The sequence below is a fragment of the Aythya marila genome (assembly GCF_965140915.1).
Source record: "Aythya marila genome assembly, chromosome: 8".
Taxonomy (NCBI): Eukaryota; Metazoa; Chordata; class Aves; order Anseriformes; family Anatidae; genus Aythya; species Aythya marila.
The window spans coordinates 3479940-3496716 of NC_139049.1; the positions used below are offsets into that span (position 1 = coordinate 3479940).

Below are 16777 nucleotides of genomic sequence, written 5' to 3' on the forward strand. Positions count from 1 at the left end.
CAATGATAAACTAGTGACATGGGATATATCCATGTCCACAGTTACGGAAAGATTATGAAGTCATTAAATAGATCACATTGTTTTCCACTTTTGATGTTGTTAATCATATATTGACCAGAGACACCATAAAATTTGCTTGAAGTACTGTAGCTCATAACAAAAACCATGAGGTATTAGGCCTTATCAATGCCTACTTTAAAAGAAAAATGTATTTATACTATTTTTTTTTCTGCTCTGCAGCAGCTGAACAGTTGGTTTCCTTTAGTTACTGTGACTCATGGCAACAGTGGAAATCCAACTTTGCAGATGGATGAGAAAAATAGGAGCAATTAAAATGTAGAAAGCTGAATATTTTCTAAAATAGCTTGCACCAAATTTAGAGGTATGTTTCAGTGAAGCAAAGCCTCAGATATCTCCCCAAATAAAGACAATACTATTAGGAGTCTTACACTTGCCTCAAGTTAGAATAAAATTTAATTGCTCATCTCTTATTTGCAGATAACACTTCTCCTGTACTAACTGATAATCCAAATCTCTAGGTGGCATTGCCCACAAGGAACTTCAGATAAGTGTTGCTGTTAGGGCTGCAGATTTTAAGCAACTGTCTCTAAAACCAGATCCAGAAGAACAGCATTGGCACATTGCCTGTGGATGGTTTGAGATCTTTGCCATGTATCGAGTATCAGCTGACAAGTATCAGCTTCCAGATCAATCAAGAATTAAGGCAGTTTATTAAATATATACGCTCAAAAGTAATACACATAAGTAATACACACTCACAGAAGCGTGTGTATATACATACATGCACACATAGGTACATGCACCCCAACACAGACCACTGCTGAAACACTCCGGACACAGAAGGGATGACTGCTGCTACGACCAGCAAGGCACACACCTGCCCTGCTCCCCAGTGACACTGAGGGAAGCCTTGGGTCCTTCCAGTGGGCCATAAAGGAACGCAATTGCAAGCCCAGGTCAGGTGGAAGATTTCCACAGGGGTGCCCTAGCAACAGTCAACTAAGAAAATGCTCTTCTGCTTGTGAAAGGCACAACATGCGCTCCAGACTAAGGCAGGGAACATTGCACTGAGTTACCTGAGCAAGACTCATGACTACTACCCTCTCACCTGCCTCCCAGCACCAGCTCTGATGCCAGTCAGTGAACAGCAGTTTGTCCCAGCCCTGCTCATCACTCCACGTGTCAGAGAGGAGGGAGGGAAGAAAGGATGGACCGTATTGTAGCCTGCTTAAATGCAGTATAAGAGCCTGAGCACCTATGTACCTATAAATACCAATTCTGGTACCTATGGATATGCACAGATCCAGAAAACTTGTGAGATCACTTACATGTGCCCACTCCTCTCCTTTACCCCACCAAAGCCACATGCAATTCTACTAATGCGTACTCAGATAAAACACAGAAAGGGACTACTACCAGTCACAGATAATCCCTACCTTTTTTCTTTACCACCTAGCACAGCCTTTTCCCAGATTTTCTGGAAACAAGGAAAAAGTAAACCAAGAACATGGTTATCCTACACACCAATAACCATTCTGAACAATTTACCCTCCCTCTGCATTGCCCTAGACACTTCCTTAGCTTTCAAGGCTCAGAGGACCACTACATCTGTAACTGTCAGAATGAAGTCAATGAATCAAATTCTCAAAGGCTTCACAGTAACACACAGAAGGTTTGCATACAGAAAACCAAAATTCAACAGTTGCTTTATTTTCCCTCCATTCCTCCCCCCACCAATAGTTTGAGACATGTACTCTCAGAATTATAGTGACATTAAATAGCACAATATACTTACAGCCAGATACATAGCTGCATATACGCTTAGTGCTGCTTCTTTGGATGGGAATGTCTTTCTGGCTTTCATGATAAGGTCTGGGTTTCCCGTACAGGCATGCGCACTACTGATGAATTGTGTATACTGTTTACATCCAAGTGCTGTATAGTTGGGTTTACAAAGTGCAAGAAAATGTGGTGCAAGATTCCCTGTTACTACTTGTCCAGCATTTACAAAGATGTCCGTAGCAAACAGTCCAAATGCGTAAATTCCTAAAGAGGGAAACAAAGAGTTAAATATCCTGACAATTTCACTCCAGGACAACATATTATAATATTTATTGCAGTAACAAATCAGCTCCTTCCATTTAGGAACACAAACAACTCCCAAGTGTAGAGACAAGACTGTACCCTAAAGATCCTGGATGATGTTGGAGATTATAATCTCCTACACAACCACAGAAATGATGATGAGACACCCACACACCCAATCTCTCTCCATCCTTCAGGGGAGTATGCTCACCTCTCATACAAACAGCCTGCCTTCCTGAGCCCCCTAGCCACATGTCTCCACCTGTTCAGCGTAGCTAGCTATGCTGGCATCTAGCCTTTGCCTATGTTCACTAAACAGAAGTGACAAAGGCAAATTCTTCACCCCAAAAATCTGTTTCAGAACCAGAGAAGTCAGGGTCTAAGTGGTAAGGAAACTTGAAAAAAATGTAACACATACTGGACATTTTCTTTTCTCTCTCATCTGTAAGGAAGATGAAGTACTGAATAATTTAATACTATCATGCACGAGTTGTCTTCATCTACCTGCTACTGTGTACAACTCTACGCATGGCATATTAATCATATTATCAACACAATGAGCTAAATATATATATATATGAGGAGCTTCTTATGCTAAAGCATATTTCTAGTCAGACATATCAGCAAAGCATTAAGCATATGTACTTCTTGTTCTTTAGAAAGGAATGCATGTATCTGATGATTTAAAAGAAAACAGATTTCTCCTATTCTGAGGTCTCTTTCTATCCTTTTGGAAGCAGAAAGCAAGCTCTGGAAAAAAATGCAAACACAGTGCTCTGACTGGGAGACAAAGCCAGCAGATGTGTGTTTAAATTCCACCTGAGCTACAGATTTCCTGTATTTCCATAGGCAAATCAATTTGCCCTTCCCATACTTCAACTCCCTATGAATATAGTGTGAGTTCTGGCAGTTCCCAGCTTCCTGGGGCACCGTGAGGATGAGGACATTAATGGATGCACACCACAGCAGACACGATGCCACAGAAGCATGTGCATTTTTAAAGGTCAGGTTTTTTTCCTCTGCAAAACTGGAATACCAAGCACTGGTATTCTGGCTGGTCAGCAAGGTCACACTAACGTTAATTCACCCTGAGCAGCTAGGCACTAGTGAGCAAAGGATTGTGCCCAGGCACTGCACAGGAGGGCCCTTTCAGCAAGCCCTGGGGATGTGCACTGACCCAGAATAGGTGGCCACATTGCTTTCTGTGAGCATAATGGGTAGTGATGCCTTGCCTGGTGGAACAGTGCAAAGGCCGCTGTGCATCCCTGCCCTCCCACCAGCTTTGGTTTTTGCTTCTGAGAGCAAGGAGGGCCCACCAAGCGGGAAGGCAGCACTGACACTGACTGCACAGCCCCTGCACGGAGCAACTGGAGCTGGAGGAGCTCCTCCGCATCGCTCCCGCCCCCCTTCTGCATCTATGCAAGACAGTCTCACCCTGAATGACTTCCAGCACTCCTGTGTGACAGTGAGCAATCGTGCTCGCAGACGGCGGGCACGGCTGCGCACAAAGCTGCACAGACACAGCTGTACGCCCCTTCCTGCCCCAGCAGCAGGGGCACACCGAGGATCAGCTGCCCCGGGGCTTCGTGCTCCAGCTGCTTCTCTTAGATATAAGGGAGAAGCAAATAACTGACAGAGAGCCCTGCTATGACGTCCCTGCATGCATTAAAAAGCAGCATCTGGGAATATTCAGCAGACATTGTTTGTGGTGGTACTTCCCTCCCCAAAATACAATTCCATGAAATAAATGGAAAGCATGACATTTCTTACTCACTGAAGCTGGGAGAGGGTTGGGGTTTTTTGTTTGTTTGTTTTGTTACAGCTAACTTCTGCAGACCAAGGATTTCATTCAGTCCTCTATCAATGATTATAATATATGCTCCAGGCTGGGAAAGTACCTAAACGGTGCTTGCTTTCAGACATACGTTTATATCCCAACGTCCTCAATTTTGGCTGCTGTATGTGTGTACAACCAAAAGGAAACTACTGACCATAGATATGGCATAAGGATATTTCCCTTCTCCATTTCACCCTAGTCAGGGCTCAGCAGTTGTCTTTTGCCTCTCATGGTCCCAATTTTTTCTATTCTTCCTGCTGTTTCTGCAACTGTTTTTTTATCCAAAATTCTAAGAAACTTAATTTGCTCCCCAAAAGGAAAGAAGCCACTGCACCCAAGTTAAGACTACACATGAAACACTGAATATTTTCCCCACGTTAGATTTAAGACATATTTGATCACTCTCATCACTCAGAAAATGGAAACATTAATTTGCTCATACCAAGGAATCTGATGGTTCTGCGCACCAGTGGATTTATATAACAACAGTCTCCAGTTAATATTGTTTTTTCTTGGTTTTCAAAATCCTTTGTAGCTAACTGTAGGCAAAACACTGCAGTTTCTCCAACGATAATCTTAGGGGGAGGAGAAAAAGGGGAGAAAAATGGTACATCAGATTACAGCAAATAAAATATACTAGTATTACAGAGATGGCAATCTCATCTTAAGGAAACAAAACCAAACCAGCACAAAACACAACATAAGCGATCCAAGTTCTGTAAGTTAATCTTCTTAGGAGGAAAATAGGCCATATGGCTTGCTATACTTTATTTGCACTGAGAGAATGAACTTCTCTAACCAGGACTTGGAATCAACAAAACATAACCTAGTTTTCAGAAAGAGGGAAAAAAGAATAACTGTTAGTTCAAGAAAAACAAGCTTCATAACGCATAGTACGGGGACCAAAGTAAGGGCCAATCCTGGAAGATGCTGAACACTTTCTCTTCCGACATGGCTTTCCCCAACATTCAGCACTTCACATGGGTGGGTTCCAGATTTTGGACCGTAGAGAAAAATTCACAAGAGAGCTCCAGGTCACAACAGAGAATTGGTTTGCCAGTAGATACTTAACAGGGTTTGATCCATATTTTCCCACCTAAGTTTATCTAGTCTGGCTTTAGCTTTGCTTCTTAAGCTTGAACAAAGCGTCGCCATGGATATTTTAACATTAAGCATGGTCTGTTTCCTATTCATTAAACCAAATTCACTTGTCTATAGCTCATGAACAATACAATTGGTTAAAAATTCTCACACACTCACAAATAAGAAAAATACAGATTTTGAATGTAAAATATCCCCTCTAAGACACGTATTTACCTGTACAGGAAGACATGACTCCTAATTTACTTATGACAATTATGGTATTCAACCTTAATAGCCAAGGACAAACCATAAGCGTGTATTAAGCCTTATTACTAAGCTTTATATTGAAGCTCTACTGCAGGTAGAACACGTATGATCAAAAAGCGTAGAGATGGCCACTGTATTCTAACTTTGGTTCACTGTGGGACTTAAAATAAATAAATAAATAAATAAAACGGTGCTTTCTCTCTTCTTGCGGTCACCAGTGGGGTCCCTCAAGGCTCCATTTTAGGACCGGTACTTTTCAATATTTTTATAAATGATCTGGATGTAGGAATAGAGGGTATTTTGAGCAAGTTTGCTGATGACACCAAACTTGGAGGAGTTGTGGACTCAAATGAGGGCGTAAAGGCCTTGCAGAGGGATCTGGACAGGTTGGAGAGCTGGGCGATCACCAACCGCATGAAGTTCAATAAGAGCAAGTGCCGGGTCCTGCACCTGGGACGGGGAAACCCTGGCTGCATGTACAGACTGGGCGATGAGACGCTGGAGAGCAGCCTAGAAGAGAGGGATCTGGGGGTCGTGATAGACAGCAAGTTGAATATGAGCCAGCAGTGTGCCCTGGCAGCCAGGAGGGCCAATCGTATCCTGGGGTGCATCAAGCACGGCATCGCTAGTAGGTCAAGGGAGGTGATTGTCCCGCTCTACTCTGCGCTGGTGCGGCCTCACCTCGAGTACTGTGTGCAGTTCTGGGCACCACAGTATAAAAAGGACATGAAACTGTTGGAAAGTGTCCAGAGGAGGGCTACGAAGATGGTGAAAGGCCTTGAGGGGAAGACGTACGAGGAACGGCTGAGGTCACTGGGCCTGTTCAGCCTGGAGAAGAGGAGGCTGAGGGGAGACCTCATCGCAGTCTACAACTTCCTCGTAAGGGGTTGTCAAGAGGCAGGAGACCTTTTCTCCATTAACACTAGTGACAGGACCCGCGGGAACGGGGTTAAGCTGAGGCAGGGGAAATTTAGGCTGGACGTCAGGAGGGGGTTCTTCACAGAGAGGGTGGTTGCACACTGGAACAGGCTCCCCAGGGAAGTGGTCACTGCACCGAGCCTGTCTGAATTTAAGAAGAGATTGGACTGTGCACTTAGGCACATGGTCTGAACTTTTGGGTAGACCCGTGCGGTGTCGAGAGTTGGACTTGATGATCCTTAAGGGTCCCTTCCAACTCAGGATATTCTATGATTCTATGATTCTATGATTCTGTGTATATAGCATTAAAGTTTACTGATAGGTACATCACACTGCTAAACAGGAATGAAGACCAGCAAATTAAAGCATTAATGCTACACAAATACAAGAAATAATGTTGTCAAATCAGATTAATTGCCTAGGTTTTCTAAACCGTTGAGCCAACAGAAGATTATAAATCTTTTAATATATCACTATAGATATGAACAGTTCTACAGACAGGACTGTTTATATATATATTAAAAAACAAGCACACAGCTTAAAGAAAACTGTGGGAAATGGCTCATACGCAGTTTGTTGTCAACCAGAAGAATGCAATTAATGACCTTATTTAGTTATTCTTGAATATATACAAATGACTTTTGGCTAAATTGAGACACACAAAGGAGGAGAGTGCTTCTCATAAATAATGTGGCATAAATAAAAATAACTTTGTGGTGGTGTTTAACAAGCAAAATTCAGTTTGTCAGAGAAAAAGCTGTCTTCTATTACTTTACTCTGGCTTCAGATCCTTGTGGCCTTATTAGATGAAACAGAAACGTGAGTACCTGAACTAACAAGTATCCACTCAATACTTTGATGCAAGAAAATTTTCTGCATACTGAAGTACAGTTCTTTTACCTATAAGTAGTAAATGATCAGTACACTTATGAAATGTAACTCAATCTTGAATCCAAGTTTATCAAAATTGTGACAATGATAACATGAATTCATCCCAATAATTCCTACAGCTCTCATGAGAAAAACAAAACAAAACCAAAAACAATTCTAACATGACTCATAAAGATGAGAATTGAAACACTAAGATTTTTATGTTGAGTCACAGCAACTCCCTTGAAACATCAGGGACTAGGCAACCTGAACATTCTCACTTAACTGATTTTCTTTTTTTTTTTTTCACCAAACCCAATAAATTTTAGTGAAATTATTGCAGATTTCCAAACGATAAAGAAGAAAAAGGGAAGCCAGCATGGTCAACTCTCCTGCTTTGAGCAGAGTCTCTAAATCTGCTGATCATGACCAAGGGTTCTTTCCTTCTGGTTTGCAGGGAAGCTGGGGTCAGCAAATGGAATAACTGCTCATTCAGTTATACAGAAAGAGATGGTCACTTCCAACAACTTGTCTTCATCAGCTGTATCTGGTTCCTTGCTGCTAGCAACAATTTCCTCTTATTATATTTCCCATCTTTGATGGTGACATGGATGAAGAAAACCCACCGCTCCAAGAATAGCAGGGATCAGTATTCAAGTTCTTAGCTGAACAAAAATGTTCTTACAGGTGCAAGGGTCAGAACAAGGCAGAATTCAGCAATGACAAAATATTTGCTATAGCAGGCCTAGTGCACTACCCTCAGAAGCAATCTGGGTGGGATATACCACTGAGCACAACAGGCACTCATTTCTATGCTTCTGTGGCTTTACTTTGATCCTTCTGGAATTTGGCAATAAATATAGATTCTGTGTTTTTCTGTACTGGCAGCTCAGATAAGCTGTCCTCCCTTTCTCCAGCCTTCTCCACAAGCACAGCTCATCTCAGTAATCAGCCCAGTGATGTTTCAGAACGGAAGGAAAATCTTTTCCAACCACAGTCAGTCCCAGGAGACCCAGTGCAACCTTTTACCCTTCTCTCTGGCACCACTGGCAATAGTCAGCTCTAGAGGGTAGAGGAAAGGAACAACCATCTCCCTCTTGCCCTTTACTGTGATTTGTATGCCTGGCATATTCCAGGAGGAAATAATTTCTCTATCTCCTCTATCACAAGGACCAGTACTGCCCTTTGCTCTCCATATGTGAGCTGTAACAAGTCAATAAATGTTATTTAGGACAAGAGAATAACATGTGCATTTCTCAGGGCAAAGAGTTTCTGAAATACTCCAAAACTGACAGTGGGGAATGCTATAGAGAATCTGAAAGCTCTGTCAACAACCTTTTGGACAGAGCTATGCAAATTCAGGTACAGAAATGTAATTTGCAGTGAAATAAAAAGTGAGGATATTGGAGGTGTCTTTTACCTTCTTCTGTCTGACAGGTGCATACTATTGTATATCACTACAGTTTTTATGAAGAGTAACATATATTAAAATTATTAGCTCACAGATATTTTAACAGTTGTTAAAAGCAAAGAACATCCTTCCCAAAGGCTGAGAAAACCTTTTGACACAGAGCTACAGCACTGAAGTACAAAGAACAATTTTCACCTGAACAGTAACAGTACAAAGTACAGGCTTTCTAAAGAACATATATATATAGCTTTCCCAGTCCTTAGATAAAAATGCAATATACATAGCTGTTACAAAAAACAGCAAGACAAGAAATACTATCCTGTGGGCATTGGCCCAAGCTCTAACAGACAGCAATCAGCTCCCTGTTCTACTACATCCCTATGATACTGTCCAGAATACCTTTAGTCTTGCTTCACACAATGAAGTGTAATAGAAAGAACACAAAAAATCACCTGAGATAAAAAAAAAAAAAAAAAAAAATCACCTGAATTAATGCACTCTTTGTAACTAGCAATAAGAACTAACCATAGACTTAACAGCAAAATCTAAATCATAGGAAAAGTTCTAATCATCTCCATGGCAATCATATCCTTTCGGCGATGTGACAACCCTTTCAACAGACAGGAACTCGGCTTAGGAGGAGTGAGATCTGAGATCTAAAATTAATATCGCTTCTTCTTTCACCTCTTAGCTCCTGATTAACTTACTAGCTGATTTTTTTTTCCCATGGTGTCTTTGTACTAGCAATATATTTAGTTCTAGACACAAAATACCTGTCCCTATCCTTGTTTACTGCACAGGATGTTTAAAGGTTTTGCACACATCCCCTACGCTGATTTCTTCCTCCCAAATAAGTTCAGATTTTTTCTGTATTAGTCATTTTTCTGAATCCAGGCAAACTGTTCCTAGTTTTAGCACTGCATGTCAGTTTAAAAATCTAATTTGTCCTTCCCCAAAACATCCTTCCAGTATATTCTTAACTTGGTTCTACATTCAGAGTTTTCTCAACTTGAAATGTCAAACCTGACTCATTCCAAATATTAGAACTAGAGCAGCCCTGACCTTGTTGATTTTCCAGTAAACTGACTCCATTAAAAAAGCTTTCCCCAGAGTAATATAAGATTTTTAACAGCCAGCACCTATACAAACTAATGACCTTAAATCAGCACTTCTAGAGTACTAAACCACTAATGAGGTTTATTTTATGGACTAACCTTTCTTATATGACATAACTTTCTATAAAACTCCAGGATTCAAGTTAGGATTAAATATGCATTTGGTGACAAGATATCTGAGGGTACATTCATGTATTTAAACAAGAAAGTTCTGAAACCTAAGGTTGATAATAATGACCATCTGCATTTGGGTTTAGGAAATGGATTTGTGTGTACACGTTCATAGGCCTTTCCTGCTATCATCTGCTTTTGGATATACAAACATTCATGAAATATTTCATTTGGGCCAGGGAACGTGGCAGAATACATGGTTCCCTTTCTGCCAATTCTCTGGGTTATGCTGTAGCTACAGCAACTGCTCAGATGGATGAGTAACACTGAAAAGCAGTTATTGCATTAAAAAGACTACTAAATATTCATCTGTGTTCTGAAGCTTTTGAGTGGAGAACTGTTGACAGTGCTGTGCACTGTAATTTCTCTTCTCACGTCTCCTTTTCATTCATTGTATTTCTCTCCTGTAGGCAAGATTCAAACCCTAACCAAGACTTCTGTGAGACCATATGCAAGACATAACATGGTAAAGGAGATCTCATTGAGCCTACAGCTTTGCCTTTTAATCTAAAATGAACTTCCTTGTACTACTTTCACAGGCAGATGGGAAGCTGGGAATCTGAACTAAAATCTTGGCAATTATCTCTGTATCTCCAAACAAATTGTTATCATTTAAGTTGCATGGCCTCCCCATTAATTTCACTTACGAGTTTCCCACTTGAAAAATGTGGGGTAGATTTCCTTTAAAAATGTGGCTTTCATAAGCTTTGTTGTTCGTGTTCATTATCTTTTCTTCTTACCATTGAGCAAGCCCATGGCTATGCCTGGCCTATTTTCCCTTTAAAAATGCCATCAACATGCCACGGAGCATAGTGGTCTCTAGAGTTTGGAAAATCTAGCAGCATAAACCTTGGTCTTCAGTGATGCTGTAGATAAGCTCCACTCCCTGTTTTAAGCTAAAATTGCTGTGTGAGGTAACAGCCCTGGCAGGAAAAGCAGAAACGGTATTTCCAGCAGTAGCAATTTCAAGTTCATTATGCAGAGCTTTCCCTTGAGGCCATTTTCTTTGTGTTTTTTCTTGTTCTCGTTGCTTCTTGCTTGCTTAAACTGACAGCAAATGCCTGGGTTGATTTCCACAGGAGCGCATTTTCTGTAGTAAAAAATGACCAGGAGTTTTGAAGAAAATGAAAAAATAAATCTTAGATAATATGTCTGCTATTGATTAAATAGAAAATATCTCTCTTGCATTCAGCATAAAGATACAGCACCATACTGCATATCAACTTCTGAAGATATAGGGAAAAGTATAGGAAAAAAATTGCTTTTCTCAAGAAAAGAAGGGAGGGCAGTAAGTCTTTTTCTAGCAAATTTTGTTTTTAAACAATATACTCTTCTTTAAAAAAAAATCAAAATTTTAATACAGGTCTTGGTATTCATGGCCATTTACAAAAGACAAATACCAGTATAAGGTTATATGTTTAATTGTGAAATATTATTTAATGATTTCTTTGCAGTATGGCTATACGCCACGAAATAGTAATGTTAATTCTGACAGGGATAGATAGCCTTTACTTCTCTGTGATACATTGCATACAGTCAGTATGTAACAATGGTATAAGTTGCTCATTTCATAATGATGTTAATGCTGTATGAAAGCAGGAGGCACATATTAACCAAGCAGTAATAACTGGCAAGCTTTAAGGTAACCCTGGGAGCATGTAACCACAGAGACCTTGCCAGCTTTGTCACTCACTTCTCAGTGTCTCTCCTTATTCATTTTATTATCATATCACAATAAAAATGAAATACTTAAGTACAATGTCCATAAAGGCTTCTGCCTCCCCTTCCCTTCTTTTTTTTTTCCTAACTGAGCAGTTGCTCATACGTGTAAATCTCTTCTCCTCTAGAGTTTGGCTGCGTCATCTGACAGGCAGCATCTGCACGGCAGCACCGTCACTAGTGCTGGAAACCTACACACAATGCCTGAGCAAAGTTTGCTTATGTAAAAGATCATTTTGAGAAGTAGTCACCAGGCCCCTGCTATTCTGAGTGCAGTTAAAATAGCCGTGTGCCACCACTGCAGAGGGCGAGCTGTGGCGTGACAGCTTGACCAGTCTCTGATGCCCTGCAGAGGGGTGAGCAAGCGGCTCCAGGGGGAAGCACTGGCCCCACATCCCCTACTCATGTCTCCTGAATGCTTTGTACCACTGTACATTACCTGTACAGACATTAACTGTACCTGGCTGCTTTGTACTGTAGTCCTTCGAAATTTAGAAATGGTTAGAAATGGCCAGGACACAAGAAAAGCAAGCTAAGTAATGCTAACATGGCTGGTTGGAGGCCAAAGAACTGTCTGGCACTTGGCTCCTAACTACCCAAGTGCTGGCACAGTTCCACATTACTGAGAAGTTTTCTCAATGAACACCTTCCAAATGGTAGTAGGTAAAAGACTTAGGTGAGAATTTTTTTTTTTCCCCATGTAACAAAGCTTTTCTAATTTTAAAAAATAATATCCAAAAGCAACAAATGTTAATTTAGAGAAAATTCCCATCATCTAAGAAAAACTAGTTATTTTGATCTGAAAATGGTGATGGGGAGAGGAAGGATCAATTCAAATCTGCCTTCTAAAAGCACATAAAAAATCAATTCATGTTCCAAAAAGTAAAATTATTTCAGGCTGAAATACACCAGATAAGTTATCTAAATGAGAAATTGATATAAGTGTTAAATTCTCCTTATTTTCTTTTTGCTAAAAAAAAAAATATTGAAGATGCCATTATCCAAAGTTTCCAAGCTCTATACTTCCCTCAACAAAGAGACCTAGTTAGGAAGATGGGTTTTAATCTGATCAAAGAGCAATTAATTTTACTCTCTGGATCTATCAGTGATACTTGAAAAAAAAAGTTGCTTTAATGTAATTATGTCATTAGGGAATTTGAAAAGCAACTTCACATCAAAATTTTCAGCACCTTTTTTTTCAGGTGCTTAGCTTCAACCTTTAAAATACCATAATATTTGCAAAGGAAAAACAAGCATGTTCAAAACCCTATCATTTATCTTCCTTATTAGAAGATGAATTCCATACAGCATCACTGCAACGTGATTTTCAACCCTGCACCCAGTCGTATCAATTAGGTACTCTGTTGGACTTCAAGTGCTAAATGTGAAAAAGACTGTGTCTCCTTATGGCCTGGCCTTGGCCCTTTGTACTTTCTTGGCTATCCAAGAAAGCAATATTTTTTTTTCTGTCTGTTGAGAGAGATTTGTTTCTTAACCCTTCTTTACATGTTGAAAGCATTATTCCTTGATGAGCACAATACCAGTAATAATTTTAGCCATACCAACAATCACTTCCAACAGCTATGTAACTTCATGCTTTAAACCCTAGGTAATCTACACAACTCCATTTTCCTATTCAAGATCAACATTCAATTGCAAAATTCAAAATAAATGGTCTTTCATCCCTGTTTCAATAAAAACCAATCATGTAAAAGGCATCTCTTAAAGATTCTGGTCACAGACTAGTGGTTTTACAGTCAGTATATGACTGGAGCCAACTGTTCTCAGAGGCTCGGAGGAAGGACACTATCTGAATTTCCTGCTTTTCATACTGTCTTGCTTCTATCTTACTTCTACTCAAGGCAAGCTACATTATGCAGACATTATTCCTGAGATCAGTTCAAGGAAGTCCACTTTCACTGAAATGCCATATTCATCATACAACTGAAACCAAAGGGCCAAATACCCTATCAGTACAAGCACCTTGGTGTTTTAATGTAACTATGGAAAAAACAGGCTGCACATATGATTAATACCTGTGAGATTCCAAAAAAATGTGTTTTGGCTTACTGTGGCAAAATATATGAATGCAAAACCTACACCTGTAATTCTTGACTTTGGTTTATTACTGGCCATTGCTATTTGATCTATTATGATAAATTTATGTAAATAGCTCAATAAAACAATTTTATACATTTTTATTAAACAATTTTATTAAAAACTAGTTTTGCAATAAAACAGCTTTCTTTGAAAGCATGTAACTAACTCCACTCCAGTTATAATGACCTCTATATAAGCTTCTTTTCCTCTACAATTATTTTAAGCCAAACAAACGCATTAAGGTCATTACCTTTTTCGAGTTAAAAATTGAAGGTAACATCCCTGCTAAATTTAACAGGGTCTGTATTAGTTGTGAAAAATCAATGGCATTGTAGAAAAAAGGAATAAAAGGAATACTGCAGACAAAATGGGAAGATCGTTTTCAACTATGAATCTCATCCCAAGAAGATATTAAAATAAAACCAGGAAGCCCTACCAATTTTAGAAGGGAGCAGTGCTACCTGTTTGGGAAGGAGTTTTAACAAGTCAGGCAAATTAGAAAGTAAAATCCAAAACTGTAATGCTCACTTGTAAGTATATTACCTTAAATTCACTGTTATTAAGTAATACTTTATAGTCTTCACACTGCAATTAGGGTAAAGGATCCATGTGGTATTATAAAATTAGTTTAAAACACTTTGAAAGCCTTTACATGCAAAGCATTCATCTAGAACAGTGACTTCATTCTGAGCTGTCTCACATCACTTGTACAAAATACTTACATTCAGCATAAAAACAGCAGTAAAACTACCTAGTAAGCAAACCCATATTTCTAATGCCCATGAAAGCCAACACACAAATGAAGAAACAAAAGCTTGCAAAGAAAAATAGGGACCACACCTTGTATTGCCCGTTCCATGACATGCAGTCCAACTGAATGAAACAGTCCCAAACCCGAACTGACTTCAAGAGACACACAGGAAAGGACACGAGAGATGCTGATCAGTGAGAAAGGATCATAAAGGAAAAGAGAAATCCCTTATCTAGGCACCCCCCAAACAACTAATAAGTACAGACAGAAAACAATTCTGACCATTCACCTGACTCTCTGTCTTCAGTCTTGAAAGCTGTAATTTGATGGTGTGCAATTATTTCTCCTTAAGAGTGCTTGAATATATCCATTTATTACAATAACAATGTTTATTAGAAACAGAATCTTAATGAAGACATAGAAGTGGGAGCAGAGAACCGTTTATGAGTATCAGAGGCTTTAATGATTATTTATCTCTTCATGTAACAGTGCAATTGTAGGGAATGAGGCAGCAAGCTTCTTCACAGAGCGTATCCCATTTGTCTTTATTTGATACGTATTAATGTAGAAGCAAGATCTCAATAATGATTCTGCATATACTGCAGATCAAATATGGGGCATTTACTTTGCAGTTTTGTGCAAATATGATTTGCACCACTCTCATCACTCTTTCACCTCTGCTACACAATGTCTATTTTAGTGCTTTTGCCACAAATCCAGATGGCTGCAGATGTGCAGCTGGCAACACTATGTTGTCTGACCCTGTTTAGGAGTTTACACAATGCAGTGCTTCAATTAGGAGGAAGTCCCAAATGCCCTCATTACCACAGCAGCCAATGAGCTGAAACAGGAGCAGCAAGAGTGGGAAATTTTAGCAAAAAATTCCTAGTACAGGAAATGCCTACAAGACAGAGGGGAGATTGTATACTTTGCTGTGAAGACAGCAGAGGATAAAAACAGCTCTTTTAGGCATGCAATGGTATTCTGAAATCTAACTGCAAAGTCTATAAGCCAAAAAAAAAAAAAAAAAAAAAAAAGCCCAGCTACTCTTCGTCAATATGTGCCTGTATTTCCTTCCACTCATAAAATAGTGCATATTGGTTTACCTTAACAAGGATCAACTCCTTTGCATAGAACTGTAAAATAATATTAAACATGTTGCTGGCTTTATCAGATATCTCCAAAAAAAGCTCAAGTGGTGAGAGAAGTGTTTTAAGGATGAATGAATCTATTTAACAATTTTAGATCTTGTGAAGTTTTGACATTACTTTCTTCAAGGCAGGCTTTGTAAGAGCTGGCATTTGTCTTCTCTGTGAAGACAATAAAGGAGTATTTGATAAAATACATTGTTATGTAAATGTATTTACATATATTGTGTTTTTAATCAGTGTTGGATGTTATCTCGTTATTTTAGAAATTTAAGCTTTTGCTAGAAACAGAAGTTCAAAGTATGCTGTGTTGAAAGGTACTATCACCTGTTCAGTAACAGAACAACCTTCTTAGTTACTCTGGTGTGGCAAAGGAATTCTTTCAGGCATTTTATTTCCTATTGGCATTCAAGGTTAAAAATGTAAATTTCATTATGGATATAAATCAAACACCTAAATCTGATCATTTTCTGACTGCGTGTTGTACATGCACACATACTTAAAAAAAAAAAAAATATATATATATATATATATTTTGTTTCAGAGATAGACTCTGTCTTATGATTTCTTCCACTGTAGAAATCACACAGCCATCACAAATTAATTCATAAACAAAAGAAATACCTAGCAAAACTGCAATTCTGACTCTTACAATGGCTCCATAAAAAGATTCTATCAGCACCTTGCTCATTCACATATATTGTTCCATCTCAGGAAAGCCCTACTATTCCAGGTAGCACTGAATATTTAATTAACAGTTAGTACATACCTCGCTCTTATACAGTTCTTTCTACACATAAATCTTGAAGTGCTTTACAGAGAAGACTAGTTTGACAATTGCCACTTGACAGGAAGGCAGTAAAGTCTTAATCTACGTCATGCTTGGGTGACCAGATCTTTCTAACAAGTCAAAGCCTGACAGAACTCACAGCCCAGCTTCGGACATTCATTCTGCCAGCTGCAAATGTCCACAGACTACTTATATACCCCAAGGTCAGTCTGCCTACTGATAGATCTCTTCTGCCTTTGCTAAATGTTCTGGAAAGAGTCCCTGTGAGTAACTGAAACGCTGGTATCAGCTGAGCATGAGCACTTGGCAAGGAGGACCATATCGGCTGGGCTATCCGCAGTATCACTCACACAAGCATACCTGCAGCCCCAGCTCCTGCCTCCTCCCTTGGGCCTCTCAGACACTCAGACTCATGTCTGTTGAACATGCAACAGCCACAGCCTTGAGAGCAGTCTCATAGCAGAGCCCAGGTACACCTGACGGGTCCAAGG

The 16777-nt window shown here is 39.6% G+C and overlaps 1 protein-coding gene across 3 annotated transcripts in view; it reads right to left on the minus strand.

Annotated features, from left to right (window-relative positions):
• The window catches only part of PLPPR5 (phospholipid phosphatase related 5), an 83117-nt gene that overhangs the window by 56794 nt on the left and 9546 nt on the right, over positions 1-16777 (minus strand). For all 3 annotated transcript variants that reach the window (XM_082765608.1, XM_082765606.1, XM_082765607.1), the window contains exons 2-3: positions 4386-4518; positions 1817-2067 (exon numbers count right to left, since the gene is read on the minus strand). In XM_082765608.1, coding sequence (XP_082621734.1) covers positions 1817-2067; positions 4386-4518 — 384 coding nt within the window. The remainder of the gene's footprint in view (positions 1-1816; positions 2068-4385; positions 4519-16777) is intronic.